General features: G+C 41.5%; 1 protein-coding gene across 4 annotated transcripts in view; it reads right to left on the bottom strand.

Moving 5' to 3' along the window:
* Nucleotides 1-330: 330 nt before the first annotated feature.
* Nucleotides 331-12,318, bottom strand: part of dnajc13 (DnaJ heat shock protein family (Hsp40) member C13) — a 31,073-nt gene continuing 19,085 nt past the window's right edge. For 3 of the 4 annotated variants that reach the window (XM_025910250.1, XM_025910251.1, XM_013277496.3), the window contains 35 exons: nt 11,596-11,678; nt 10,988-11,141; nt 10,667-10,770; nt 10,413-10,572; nt 10,269-10,331; nt 10,077-10,178; nt 9,208-9,312; nt 8,638-8,840; nt 8,432-8,516; nt 8,172-8,326; nt 8,009-8,054; nt 7,773-7,927; nt 7,445-7,646; nt 7,240-7,355; nt 6,971-7,049; nt 6,735-6,870; nt 6,421-6,605; nt 6,198-6,272; nt 5,971-6,090; nt 5,454-5,849; nt 5,235-5,348; nt 5,025-5,141; nt 4,755-4,932; nt 4,574-4,665; nt 4,386-4,485; nt 4,213-4,287; nt 3,986-4,098; nt 3,692-3,861; nt 3,552-3,594; nt 3,294-3,467; nt 3,025-3,204; nt 2,769-2,909; nt 2,541-2,684; nt 2,343-2,442; nt 331-1,474 (listed from right to left, as the gene is read on the bottom strand). In XM_025910250.1, coding sequence (XP_025766035.1) covers nt 1,377-1,474; nt 2,343-2,442; nt 2,541-2,684; nt 2,769-2,909; nt 3,025-3,204; nt 3,294-3,467; nt 3,552-3,594; nt 3,692-3,861; nt 3,986-4,098; nt 4,213-4,287; nt 4,386-4,485; nt 4,574-4,665; nt 4,755-4,932; nt 5,025-5,141; nt 5,235-5,348; nt 5,454-5,849; nt 5,971-6,090; nt 6,198-6,272; nt 6,421-6,605; nt 6,735-6,870; nt 6,971-7,049; nt 7,240-7,355; nt 7,445-7,646; nt 7,773-7,927; nt 8,009-8,054; nt 8,172-8,326; nt 8,432-8,516; nt 8,638-8,840; nt 9,208-9,312; nt 10,077-10,178; nt 10,269-10,331; nt 10,413-10,572; nt 10,667-10,770; nt 10,988-11,141; nt 11,596-11,678 — 4,563 coding nt within the window. In that variant the 3' untranslated portion in view covers nt 331-1,376. Of the gene's footprint in view, nt 1,475-1,980; nt 2,086-2,342; nt 2,443-2,540; nt 2,685-2,768; nt 2,910-3,024; nt 3,205-3,293; nt 3,468-3,551; nt 3,595-3,691; nt 3,862-3,985; nt 4,099-4,212; nt 4,288-4,385; nt 4,486-4,573; nt 4,666-4,754; nt 4,933-5,024; nt 5,142-5,234; nt 5,349-5,453; nt 5,850-5,970; nt 6,091-6,197; nt 6,273-6,420; nt 6,606-6,734; nt 6,871-6,970; nt 7,050-7,239; nt 7,356-7,444; nt 7,647-7,772; nt 7,928-8,008; nt 8,055-8,171; nt 8,327-8,431; nt 8,517-8,637; nt 8,841-9,207; nt 9,313-10,076; nt 10,179-10,268; nt 10,332-10,412; nt 10,573-10,666; nt 10,771-10,987; nt 11,142-11,595; nt 11,679-12,318 lie in introns of all 4 variants that reach the window. The other variant, XM_025910252.1, reaches the window with a different exon arrangement.

Below are 12,318 nucleotides of genomic sequence, written 5' to 3'. Positions count from 1 at the left end.
GACCTAGTCCCTAATTCATGGCATCTATGTAGCTGGTGTAATCCACTATAAATTCAATATCCACATCCGTGAAAAGTTATGGTTCTCAAATAGACTGACATAATATAAACGACATAACTTTATAAAACATTCGCGTTTATAACAAAGCACAACCATATTGCCCAAGGTCTCAAATATATGAAATTGATTCTTGTATAAAAACATTTTACTGCAAAAGTAATTGGATTGAGAAATATTTTGATATACGCCCCCCCTTCATCTCTCTCTCTCTCAATAAACAGACTTGACATCTATAAACATTGTGAACAGGAAAGACAAGTAGAACAACACTGTGGGTTCCCTTTTATTCTTAAAATTTTATGTACAAGTGTCGACTGATTTTTTTTTTCAATGTACATTCAATATAAAGTTTATATACGCAATATTACATTGAACATTTCACAAATTGCACTAGTCTTTCACATAGATTGGTAATCAGAGTCAATGTCATTCGTCATGTCAGCAGAAGCTCATTTCAGGTGGTTATTATTCACTCATAAATATTCTAGTGCTTTTTGCATTCTGGGGGAGAGTTACTTTAAAAAATATGAGGCAGAAAAGAGTAGCCTTCAAAGAGAGAGCAGAATGAAGTATGAATAAGATCAGAGGAAAAAGAGGCTGGATATTATGAGAGCTCTGTGTCATCTTTGACAGAAGAGGACTGAAGGTGACCTGATCAAAGCAGACCAGAGGTCAGCAGGTCTAAGGGGTTAAAGTGGCATTTTCTTTTGGAGAAACAGGCCAGAGAAATCATACACATCCTTCATGTCCCGTGATTTTTTTTTTCTTTTCCACATGAGAATGCGTTAATATAGACAGGTAAACAAAATGTTTATTTCAGTGGTGGATAGGTCCTGTGCACTTATTCGTCACAAATGAGGCCTCAAAGGAGATGTAAGGTTAAGGTAGCCAATCAGGATATGCCAAAGAGAAAAAAAAAATAACAAAAAAGAAGCCTCAGTCTTCCCATGGCTGTCTAATGAAAAAAAAAAAATCAAGAGTAAAAAATATATTCATACAAAAAGTAAAGTCTTCTCTGTCATTAGAAGAAATAAGAAAAGTAGAACAGAAACTAAACAAATGTGGTCATCCATTAAAACAAAGCATTTCTGAAGACTTGAGTGTCATTTGTAAGGGGCAAAGCAGAGTGACGCTGCAGGAGGTGTCGCAGAGGTTTTGGTGACAGTCAATGATGGCCCGCTCTCTCACTCTTCTTTTTTCTTTTGTTTTGTTTTCCTCTCAACATCCCCTCCATGTGGGGAGCTGAACAGTCCCTCTCTGAGCTGCGGCCGTGAAGCTGCACTCTGGGTGCCTGAGCCTTTCATTGTGCGTGTCCTTCAGCCTTGGTCTCCAGTGTCATTGTCCACAGGGGGTGGGACGTTGGGCATTACTGTGGTGCCCGTTCCTGCTGTAAGGTAACCTGCTACTCCTGGACCTACATATGACAGCAAGGCAGAAGAGACAGTTCAGATGTAAATTACAAGGATAGATGCAGGGCTAATGGGGAGCTAGAATGATGTACTACACACTAAGACATCAAGCATGGATGGGATGATCGCTACACTGGCTACAATGTTTTGCAGGGACTTTAATGTTTTCCATGGGCTTAATTTACTTACTATGTAAACGACTAATTGATAATTTTCTAGAAAATCTGATTTTTTTTAAAAACTATTTTCTATGTTTTTCCCTTGTAATTCTACATTTCAGCCTTTTTTTTAAAAAAAATCTGTATTTCTTTAAATGCTGGGTACATATTGCATACATAACACAAGCTGCCTGTGTTTTCAACACACTGTTGTGGATCCAGAATGGGTGTTAAGAGATAATGAATTATTTTCAGTGTGAGTAAAATGAAATGGGTGGGAATGGAGAATGGCATGTGCAGCCAGGATGGAGGTAAAGAGAAAAGGAATGACGGTAGGAGCCAGGACAGTCTACCTGCATCAGAGCAAAAGAGAGGAGGGCTGTGAGGGCCCAGTTCAGGAGTCTAGAGCCCACCTCGCAGTGGGCTGCTGGCGGCCAGGAGAGAAGGAGTGGAAACCCCTGAGGAGGAAATGTGGAGGAAAAAAGAGGAAGGGAAGAGCAGAGCCAGGAAGTTATAGGACAGCTGGGTTTAAGCACAAGTGAGGAGTCAGCCATAAGGTGTTTTGGCTTTTTAGGGTAAAGCAAAGCATTAAGATTCATCATCAGCTCAGAGAAAGATGCAGAAGACTTACCTTTTAAAGCACTTTATATTTTAACAGTTTAGCTTGTTATTCAGGTTAATCAGCACTTCTAATATGTAAAAAGGAAAACTTTACCTGTCAGGTAACCTGCAGTCTGAGAGTCTGAGATGAAAAGATCGTGTTTCTGGTCTTTGAAGGCACTCCATACTGAAGACTTTGCAAGAATTTCGTTCACCTGTGGGGAAAAAAAGCAATAAGCAAGAGTTTAAATATTTGATTGTTATATAAAAAAATCATACCAATCATTTGATGACTTCAATAATCCGATCATACCTGCTCTCCATACTGTAGACTACGAGTCATGGACTTCAGAGCTTTAACTATCTGGGCCTTAGTAGCTGAAGGGTTTTCTAACGTCTCCAGGCCGATTCCTTCCAGTAATTTCAAGAGGTATGGAACCAGCTCCACCCTCAGAGCCTGTTAAGTTGTTATAGAAAGTTCCATTAAGGACACATGAAACACAGTGAGGGATAATAACAGGTGACAAAGGTGACAGTGCACCTGGGCAACTAGGTCTGTCTGCTCCTTCTGGAACATGCGGTTGAGAGCTTCACAAGCCAATCCAGCCATGTCCGCCCGAACCTTCATCCCGGTCATCAGAGGGCCAATAGTCTCCAGAGAAGCCATGGACCGTACACACAGCTACACGAAACAAAGCATATTTTAGTTGATGTGGGTGAGGTGTCACTTGTACATAAAAAATTTAAACTGGCTGGTTCTGATTTTTTGTAGTCTTGCATTAAAATTAGTTTCTTACCTCATTATCTGATAGTACATGGATGAGGCGGATGGAGCTCTTAGGCACGGCATTGTTCTTGTGGTTGAGTGCCGCCAAGATCCGAGGCAGGTGGCCCAGAGGAGGGACCTGGTCGGCCAGCTGGCACTGTGTGCTGAACAGACAAACTGCCGCTGTGGTAACCGTCTCCAGGGCCTCACCCTGCAGAAGATAATAGAATAAGACAGAAAAAGTCTAACTTCTGCATTCACTAGAAATTTGTACAGTCGTTTCTCAGTTAGGAAGCTCACATTGGGATTGTTCTTCTCCAGGAGCTCAGTCAGGGTTTCCAGAAGTGACACCAGGAACTCTCGAGGCTTGCGTAGCACCCACCCAGGCTGAGCAATAAAGATGCGCAAGAAGACTCCACCAACTTCAAGCTCACCCTGTCCGGCTCCATAAGCCACTGTAAAGTCTTCTGGCAACTGAGCACACAGATTAGGAGTTTAGTTTGACATTCATAGTTCCTACAGATACACCAACTTATAATAATGAGTTCTCATACTTACTTTCCAGTTCACATCAGGATTATCTTTCTGCTGTTTAAAGTGCCTGGAAAAGATTTAAAGTGATTTAGTACAAGACATGAAACATCCTATTAGAGTGTCTAACTATTCTTTATCTGGTTAAAACAGTGTTTGTCACATACTCAAGCATCATCTCCCGGACAGTAGTAGACACTTTCTCCCTTGAGCTGTCATTCCAGATGAGCTCAGGGTTTTCGTGCGTTCCCTCAAATATGTGAACTGCTGCCTCAGCATTGTCCCGCATGGCATCCATGAATACACCAGGGAGGAAACGCATCAGTGTTAGACGCACCTAAAAGAGAAAGCAGAATATGAAACAGCAAAAGTGAGTTGACGATATGTCATGACGCATCATAAAGTAAAAGGGAGATGAGACTGATTAAGCCTTTCATTTATTTTTTTAACTCCAATCTGACCTTTGGCCCAACCAGCTTGTCTGAAGTCATCTTTGAGAAGAGCTCTGCAGTCTGTGTGCGAACCTGGGGGTGTGTGCAATTACAGAAGAGGTCCAGCAAATAGATCAGAGCACCTGCAGGACATAAAGATTAACAGAAACATCTGTGATTCAAAATTCAGATAAACGTAGCCAGCAATCAATAACAAACAAACAACAACAAAAACAAACAAACAGTAGAACACTGACCTTTGGCCATTGCCTCTTTGACGATCTTTGTGTTAGACGTGAGTGCATAGAGGGTTTCCAGCACCATCTGCCTGCCTGAAGGACACAAAGGAGTATTGAAGTGTGAAGATGCATTACAGGGATAGGGAGAAGAGGAAAGACAAAGAGTATGACAGTCAGTTGTGTCTTCTTACTGGAAGGAAGTGAGTGCAGCAGCACCAGAAGGTTGGACAACACCAGAGATTCAGCGATGTTGCTCACACACTCTTGATTTGATGTCACTGTATTCACAACCTGCAGAAGACACCAATATGATAACAATGCAGGGATTCTGGGATTCACAGTAAGTACATGTAAGGACCCAAGACCTGTTGATCTCTACCTCCAAAACCAGCTGTTGCACTCTACCAGCTCCATGAACCCGCAACAAGGAGAAGAGCAGCTTGAAGTGACCGATGCACTCCGACTCCGATCCTGTAATTACACCAAGAGAAATACTTAGAAAGAAGCTCCAAACTCACAGCATTTAAATAAACATAACCGCAGTTAGTCTCGTAGCTCACCAGGGTTGTTCTTGATGACATTACGGAGGGCCTCTAAAGCCATCTCAGCAAAGCGAAGCCTCTCAGCGTGCTGCTGGGACTCTACCTTGTTACTCTGACTCATGGCCAGTAGAGTGTTGAGGTACTGAGCCTGGGAGCCAACATAGTCCAGCAGACTGGCTGCAAATGCTTTTGGGTACTGAAGACAGATTGTAAAACAAGTTACTTATGGATTACTAAAAGTCCAAACCTGAATTTGGTCCTAATTGTCTAATACTTTCTTCTCCTCACCTCCAGTGGAAAAGATGGCTGTTCATTGTAGACTCGGACAAAAATCTCACCCACTATGAGCTCCTTGCTGTGATCACTGAACACAAACTCAGCACCAAAGCTTTTATCATTTTCTCCCTGCCAAGAAACCAGAGAAGTTGCGTGATTCATTCCAGTTTTGGATCATTTATTGTGAAAGGCAGTCTGAAAGCACTTGTAAGTCATTCCTACCCTTTTGATGTTTCCCTCCTGCTGACTCTCCAGGAACTCCAGCAGCTCGGCTCGTGTCCCATTGTTCCAGATCAGGTAGGGATTCTCCGAGTTACTGTTCAGCAACTTCAAGACCTGAATGCAAAAAAGAGAAGTTTGCTTTGAGCACAGCATTTGGCCTCTGCTCACAGATGCTTAGCAACGTCCATTAATGTCTACTTAGCAACATATTCAACTGACCTCAGCAGGAGATGTCGTGCCCAGCTTCCTTGAGATGTATGGAGTCAGCATGGCTGCTAAGCTCTTTCGGATAGTGGGGTTCTCTGGAGGCGTACCCTCTATGCCATTGGTCTCTGAAACAGGGTTGTTTCCATCAGGGCTTTGTGGCGTTGGTGTGTAGCCTGCCAGACGGCTCAGGGCTATGAGGCTGAGTTTGGCCAAGTTGTTAGCGACCTCCTGCTGGTTTGTGTCCTGACTAGCCTGCACGCCACTCTCCTCTAGAGTGTAGTCGTAGTTGAACAGATAGACCAGCAGGTGCCAAAGCACACCAGCGTGGTACAGATGGGTCTGTAGGAAGAAATCCACCGCAAAGGAGCTGACGCACTGAACCGTCAGGGCTGCAGTCTTCGGGAGACCCTGAGAGGAAGCGAGGGGAGGAAAATGAATCACTGTGTAAATTGGAAATTGCTATTTTTAGTTCAAACTGCTGAAAAGAAAAAGAAGAATAAAGCACACACAGAAGATGCAAGACTCTGACCTTTCCATAGTACAAGATGTGACAGAGGTCTCGGATGATATTGGGCATTTCGATGATTTTTTCCCTGCATTCCTCAAACTGAGCTGCTACACTGTAGCACTTACAGATGTGCCCGCACACCTGTGGTACAATTGGCATTTAGAAAGCGTGATAAAATGACAAGATCAAAATGTGCACATACAGAAATGTGACAACAAGGAAAGGGAAATCATGTGTTTTGGCATCACCTGTACAGCCATGTCATCAGGCTTGCTGGACGCAGTTAATACAGCAACACACCGAGACAGAGCCTCCAACAATATCTGAATAAAAACAAGCACAATTTCATTACTCACATACCACAGTTTCTCCACATGCCCCAGTATACTTACACATAACTACATGAGGTACATTTCACTTTATTTCACTTAAACTGCCTGATATTTCACAGCTTTTTAAGATGTTTAATACCTCAATGCCGTTCTCCCGTCGCAGTTCCTCTGCATTAAGAGCCGAGCAGTTTACAGTGTGGAAGGCGAGTTCAGCAGCAGCCGGGAGAAGAGGGGACGTTTTTGAGAAAAGCTGATTATCTTCCGTCTCCATTGTGATTGTTTTGATGAGCATGGGATAACCAGCGTATTTGTAAGGCTCCAATTCTGAGGAAGTAGTGAAAGAATCAGCAGCGTTAGCTAAAACTGCAGCCGGAAGGAACTCTCACTCTCTCTTCTTGCATACTGCGAGGCTATGTTTTACAGGAGGTAGACTAAACAGCAATAAAAACAAACCTTGTTTATGCCGGTTGAACAGGATGCTCTGGGCTTTGAGGATGAGAATGATGTTTTCTGGGTCGGGGCCATCCACGATTCGTGCAGACTTTGTGCAGAGGAACTCATAGGCTTTGTTAACTTTTTCAAACATATCCTAAAACACATTAAAAAAAAAAAGTTGCTGAAATCAAATCCATAATTAGTTTTAACCTTAGCAAAGTCATTTTTGTAGAGCTGGTGATGACTGTACGCACTCTGCCTTCTGGGTTTTTGTCAGGATGGTACTTCTGTGCCAGCCTGAAGTAGGCTTTCCTGATTTTACTCTCTTCATGCCTAAAGACAAAAAGCCAAAAGAGGGTGCATTTAATGACAGTAATTCAAAGCATTCTCTATATATCTATACATCTCTCAATATACCTACATCTATATATCTATATCTATAAATATCTATATATAGACATCTATGATTATAGTAAAAAATGTAATACATGTTGCCTGCTACTTTGAAAACAACAACACTCACTGCCCCTGTCCTTTGGGGAGGTTGAGGACTTCATAGGCATCATCCACAGACATTGAAGGAGGCTTCTTCTCCACTTCCCTCTTCCAGGCTTCAAGAGTGTCTTTAAGCAGCTTCACCTGATGGGACAATCAAATCATGATACTTTAAAAAACAAACATTCTAAACACAAAAAAGAAAAGGTAGAAAATATTCAATATTGACGTACAGCATCTCGGATAGGCCAGTCAGGGAAGCGGGTGCTGTCACACAAATGTCTGAGGTAGTAGATGTTGCAGAAGAGCTCATTGTCCAGCTGAGGGAAGCTAATGACTGGGATGGGACAGTACTGGTAAAGGGCCCGCGTGTTGCTCTGCAGCCTGGGGCTAAAGTCAGCAACATGGGCCGCTATCTTCTCTATCATCATCCGCCTGAAACAGAATTTTAAAAAAAAACTTTTCAAACTCTCAGAAACTAGACAATGTCTTTTACTGCTGCACTTATCTGTACATGGTCTTTAAGTAAGCTAGTTACTAAAGACAGAGACTACTTCTCACCTCATCTCACTGCTCCAAATGGCCTCTGGCGTGTCAAATTCTCCCAGAAAAATCTCAGAGAATCGCTCGGCCTCGTAGTTCTCCAGATAACACACCATGGCTTCAGGCAACACAGGTCCCAGAACACTACGCTGCACAATGTCCTGACCCTTAGACTGTGAAGACAGTGCAACAGGTCAATGCCATTTTCAAAGATTCAAAGGATATCATCTATCGTAAAATATAGGGAACTTCACCTCCTCTGATTTGAATGCTTGTTTCAGATGAGTGTACTTCAGGAATCTGAAGAAACCATACAAAGATCACAGACATCAGTATCAACACTACATACATACACAAAACTGTTATAAAACTCCTTTCTAGAAAAGATTTTGCCAGCTGACTGTGACGTGTTTTCACCTTGCCACAGGAAGCACGTTGGAGCCTGTGTACATCATGATGAAGAAGAAGACACCAGTCAAATAGAGACGCTGCAGGTTGGGGTTGTCCTGCATCACCAGGTACAGAACATTGGCAACCTTTTCCACCAGAATGGGGTCAAAGGTTAAGAGCAGCTGCAGAGGACAAAGACAAGCAATGAAAAGTAAGCATTTTATTCAGTTTACTGATGAGTATGATCTGGTCATGAGACACAACTTCAAGACGAATTGTGCAACTACCTGGACAATGTGTGGGAGACAGGCATTGTCAGCAATCATCCTCTTGATCTTAGGTAAAGGACGGATAATGGCATTGTCTTGGTCCCTGAGTAAAGAAAAAATTAATAAATCCTACTGGATATAACACATAAAATAAAGTTGTAAAAGAGGACAGGTGGCTTATTTGGCGCTAACACAACCACAGAGACAATTTCAATGGGTCCCACCTGCTGGGATAGTACGAGCACATCGTGATGAGCATGTTAAGGATGAGGGTGGCCAGGTCAGACTCATTCATCACTGCCTGCCCTGTGGCCAGGAGGCACCACTTCAATTGAGGAATGGCCTGCAGGGGGCGCCATCCGTCCATCCCCTGAGCCCAGCAGCGTGTCTTTGCTGTCAGCACACCTGTACTCCAAAACTCCTGCATCTGAAAAAGATAGAATAAAAACACAATTAATGGTGAGCAGAAATAGAAGCTGAAAACTAAGCAACTGAAAACAAAGACAAAACCACACAGAAGTAAATGTAGACAATTGCATGAGATCAACAAAAATGAACAAAATGTAACACTGCAGTAACTGAGCTAAAGCAATGGCATAGCACAAATGTCACATCAAATTAAATTTATCTAATAATTGTACTTTGTTTTATTGATTTAACACAAATTATAAAAACCTGGGTTGATGGGATGTTTTTCAGTTTGCTAAATATTGTGGCAATTTCTTCTGTGTATAAAATGACTTTACAAATGAAATTGAGGTAAAATTCTAATGTTTTATTTTTTAATTACAAACCTCCTCAAAGCTGAAAGGTCCTCTTCTCTCCTTGTCTGCATTACCAAAGTACCACTCCTTCTCGCTTTCCCTCTTCATATCTGGTGCTGCCTCCAGCACGTTGCTCTGTGGAAATTGAAGACATCCTTTGAAACTGCACAAACATTAGTTACACAAGATTCAATGCCATTTTAATTCATCTGAAAACATCTGGCTGTGCGGTTGAGTTCATCAACAAAGCTGCCACTTTCAAACAAATTAGAACAATGCTACAGCCCTGTTTTAACAAGTGTTGACCTCTGGGGCTGAAGAAGCTGATGTTAAAGTGCTAAAATGCCATTCTCTCTGTAGGCGACTTGAAGATGGTTCTAAAATGGAGTCAATCCCAATTTGCATTTTTACAAAGCCTTTTCAAAGCCTGCTACAAAAATATTTGTCCTCTATGGATATTTTCCTCCTTCATAACAACTCTAAGGGAACAATGGAGTTAGGGGCACTACTGCTTTCATTGACTGGTGTCACAAAGCCTGCTGGAGACAATCCCTCTGTGCTAGGCTTAACTTCTGCTAACTCAAGTCTGTGAACTAAACCTCGACTTGCTTTTTGGACCGTTTTATTGAAACTATAAGAAATAAGGTAGCTTCTTATGTGGTACAGCCAGTCTGTTACTGAGCACTTATAATCATGTATGTGCATGAGCGCATCACACCCATACATTTAGACAAGCAGCTTGATAATCATGCTCGATAGTGGTAACTAGTCCACATTCTTATTTAAATATGGTTATTTCTGGCTCAAAAAGACTACTGTGGCATCAAAAGTCAGAATCTAAAAACAAAATGAAGTACAAACAGAAACCAATTAGCCTCCTTTTTTTTTTTTTTTGTTACCTGTAGCGGCACGGTAGCTCTGCTTGTATGCAGATGTGCCAAAGTGAGCAGGTCCACCAAAATACGAACTCCATTTGAGTCCATCACATCCTTCACGTTTTTCTATAGAAGAAAGGGGAATTAATGCACAGAAAAAACAAAACGATGGGTTAAATTAGCATGTAATGCAAAGAGACTAATGTTATAGGTTACCTTGTGGAGAATGAGCTTGTTGAGGAAGAGTATGAGTCTGTCTCTTTCCAGTCTGTCTGTACACTTTAGTGACAAACATGTGTTAGATTTCAGGAGTAATTAAACAACACAAAAGCAGAGTGAAGTGAGTTTGCCAGCATTTACCCGGTCCAGCATCCCCACAATGTATTTTGTGTCGGTGAAGGGGCCAATCTCTTCATAGCACTTGCCATAGACTATTGCGAGTGCCTGCAGGCACAGGCACTTCATTGTAACTTTGGGTGTGAGCAAAAAGCGGTGGTAGAGTTCGTTGAAGAACTCGTATCTGAAAACACAACGAAGTGAAGCATGACTCCTCTTTATAGATTTGGGAGTGAATAATGACGTAGGCGTAGCTCGCTTGGAGGTTAAAATCTTACGATCTCTTGATGGCACTCGATTCTTCGTTTTCGTCCTCCTCAAGCAGCAATCGCAAGTAATAATCCCCAATTTTTATCTCATCCGAAAGGCACTCATATTTCACCTGTAACAAAAAAAATGACACATAGGAGCACGGATTTGAATAATGGCATGTTTATCTGCATACCACTGGAATAAGACTGTGGATTACAATATTCTGGTTTTACCTTACAATCTACAGTTTTCTTGTGATTTAAATATTATACAAGTTTACTGTATAATCATTTTCTAAAGTAAATGACAGCCCAGAGACTGAACCGTACTAATAATTGAGCACAAACCTCAAACTCCTGATGGTTCCAGGAGATAACTGTGGCACTGCCCAGCTCGCGGTCCACGCCGAAGGAACGCATCTCCCCTTCCAGGGCATCACGAAGTTCCTCCCTTGTTTTAAAGTTCCAGATGAGGTTGGAGCGCGCATGGTCAAGCTGGAATCTTTAAAAAAATAAAAAATAAACAGGACAGGGATGTTTGATCATGTCCTTTTAAAGATGTAAGTGGATCATACCAACAAGCCAAGCTTTATGATGCCTACATACAAGAAATTGAGTTCCTAAAGAGGTTTTAAGCCTTGTCCATATATAAACTTATTTGCTCATCACACATCATTTCAAAGATGACAGCTGGCCACTAATAACCATTCTAAGCTCTGGTTACCGATATGTCACTCAACACGGGTCCTTCACTCTCATCGGTATTTGCTTCAATCACTTACCTTCAAATTAAGAACATTCTGCCCACTTCACATCGCCAGTGGTTATTTCTCTGCATTACTGCTTGTTACTTCCTGTGTGGGAGCCCCTTTATTGTGCAGTATTAATACAGCAAAAGTAGGTCCCATACTTACATCCGATTGCAATTTTGGGCTGACATAGTTAGAAATTTCTACCTGTAGTAGAAGAGCTCCCAGTTTGCTTCAATCTTTATCCTCTGCCTCCTCTTTCTCAGGATGACAGGTTTTTGGTTTGGATTCTGAAATTAAATCACAAAGGGACATCTCTGTAAGGTATCCCACATTATTCACAGACTTCAGTGTTTGCTCTGTCACATCACGGCACACAGAGTGGTAAAGATAGCGACAACATGAGCAACATTTTAGACAGAAAAGAATAATGAAGTGAAATTCAATGAATGGATAATAACATGTTGGGGTTTTTTTGTTTTTTTTTTTAGAGTGGAGGAAGTCAGATATTAGAAAAATTAAACACAAATATTAAAAAAAACAAAACAATGAACAGTACAAACACAGAATAAAACAAACACAAAAAACCAAGGTGGGATCCCAAAGTAGGGTGTGTTCAGTAATCCTTGCTTGGAGAACCAGGTCTGTGGCATGTTTACTCTCTACATACCTATGTGAAGCTAATTTATGGTTTCAAAATTCTGAACATGGTTCTCATGCATCTGATGAGTGCCTTTTCAGAGCACTACCTCCAACTCTGAGTTTCAGAATACAAAACATTGTAGTTTAGGTGCTAGAAAGGATAACAACAATTTTTCTGAAATTTCATCAAGGAAAATAAAAAACATTGCTGCATGTGATATTTGTATTGGCCTTACTGTTTTAGGTTATTATTTATTGATAACTAAATATGCAGGTAAGCATATATAT

Source organism: Oreochromis niloticus, linkage group LG9 (genome assembly GCF_001858045.2).
Source record: "Oreochromis niloticus isolate F11D_XX linkage group LG9, O_niloticus_UMD_NMBU, whole genome shotgun sequence".
Classification (NCBI taxonomy): domain Eukaryota; kingdom Metazoa; phylum Chordata; class Actinopteri; order Cichliformes; family Cichlidae; genus Oreochromis; species Oreochromis niloticus.
Note: the sequence above shows the minus strand (reverse complement) of the source record. Positions and strands in the feature narration are given on the sequence as shown.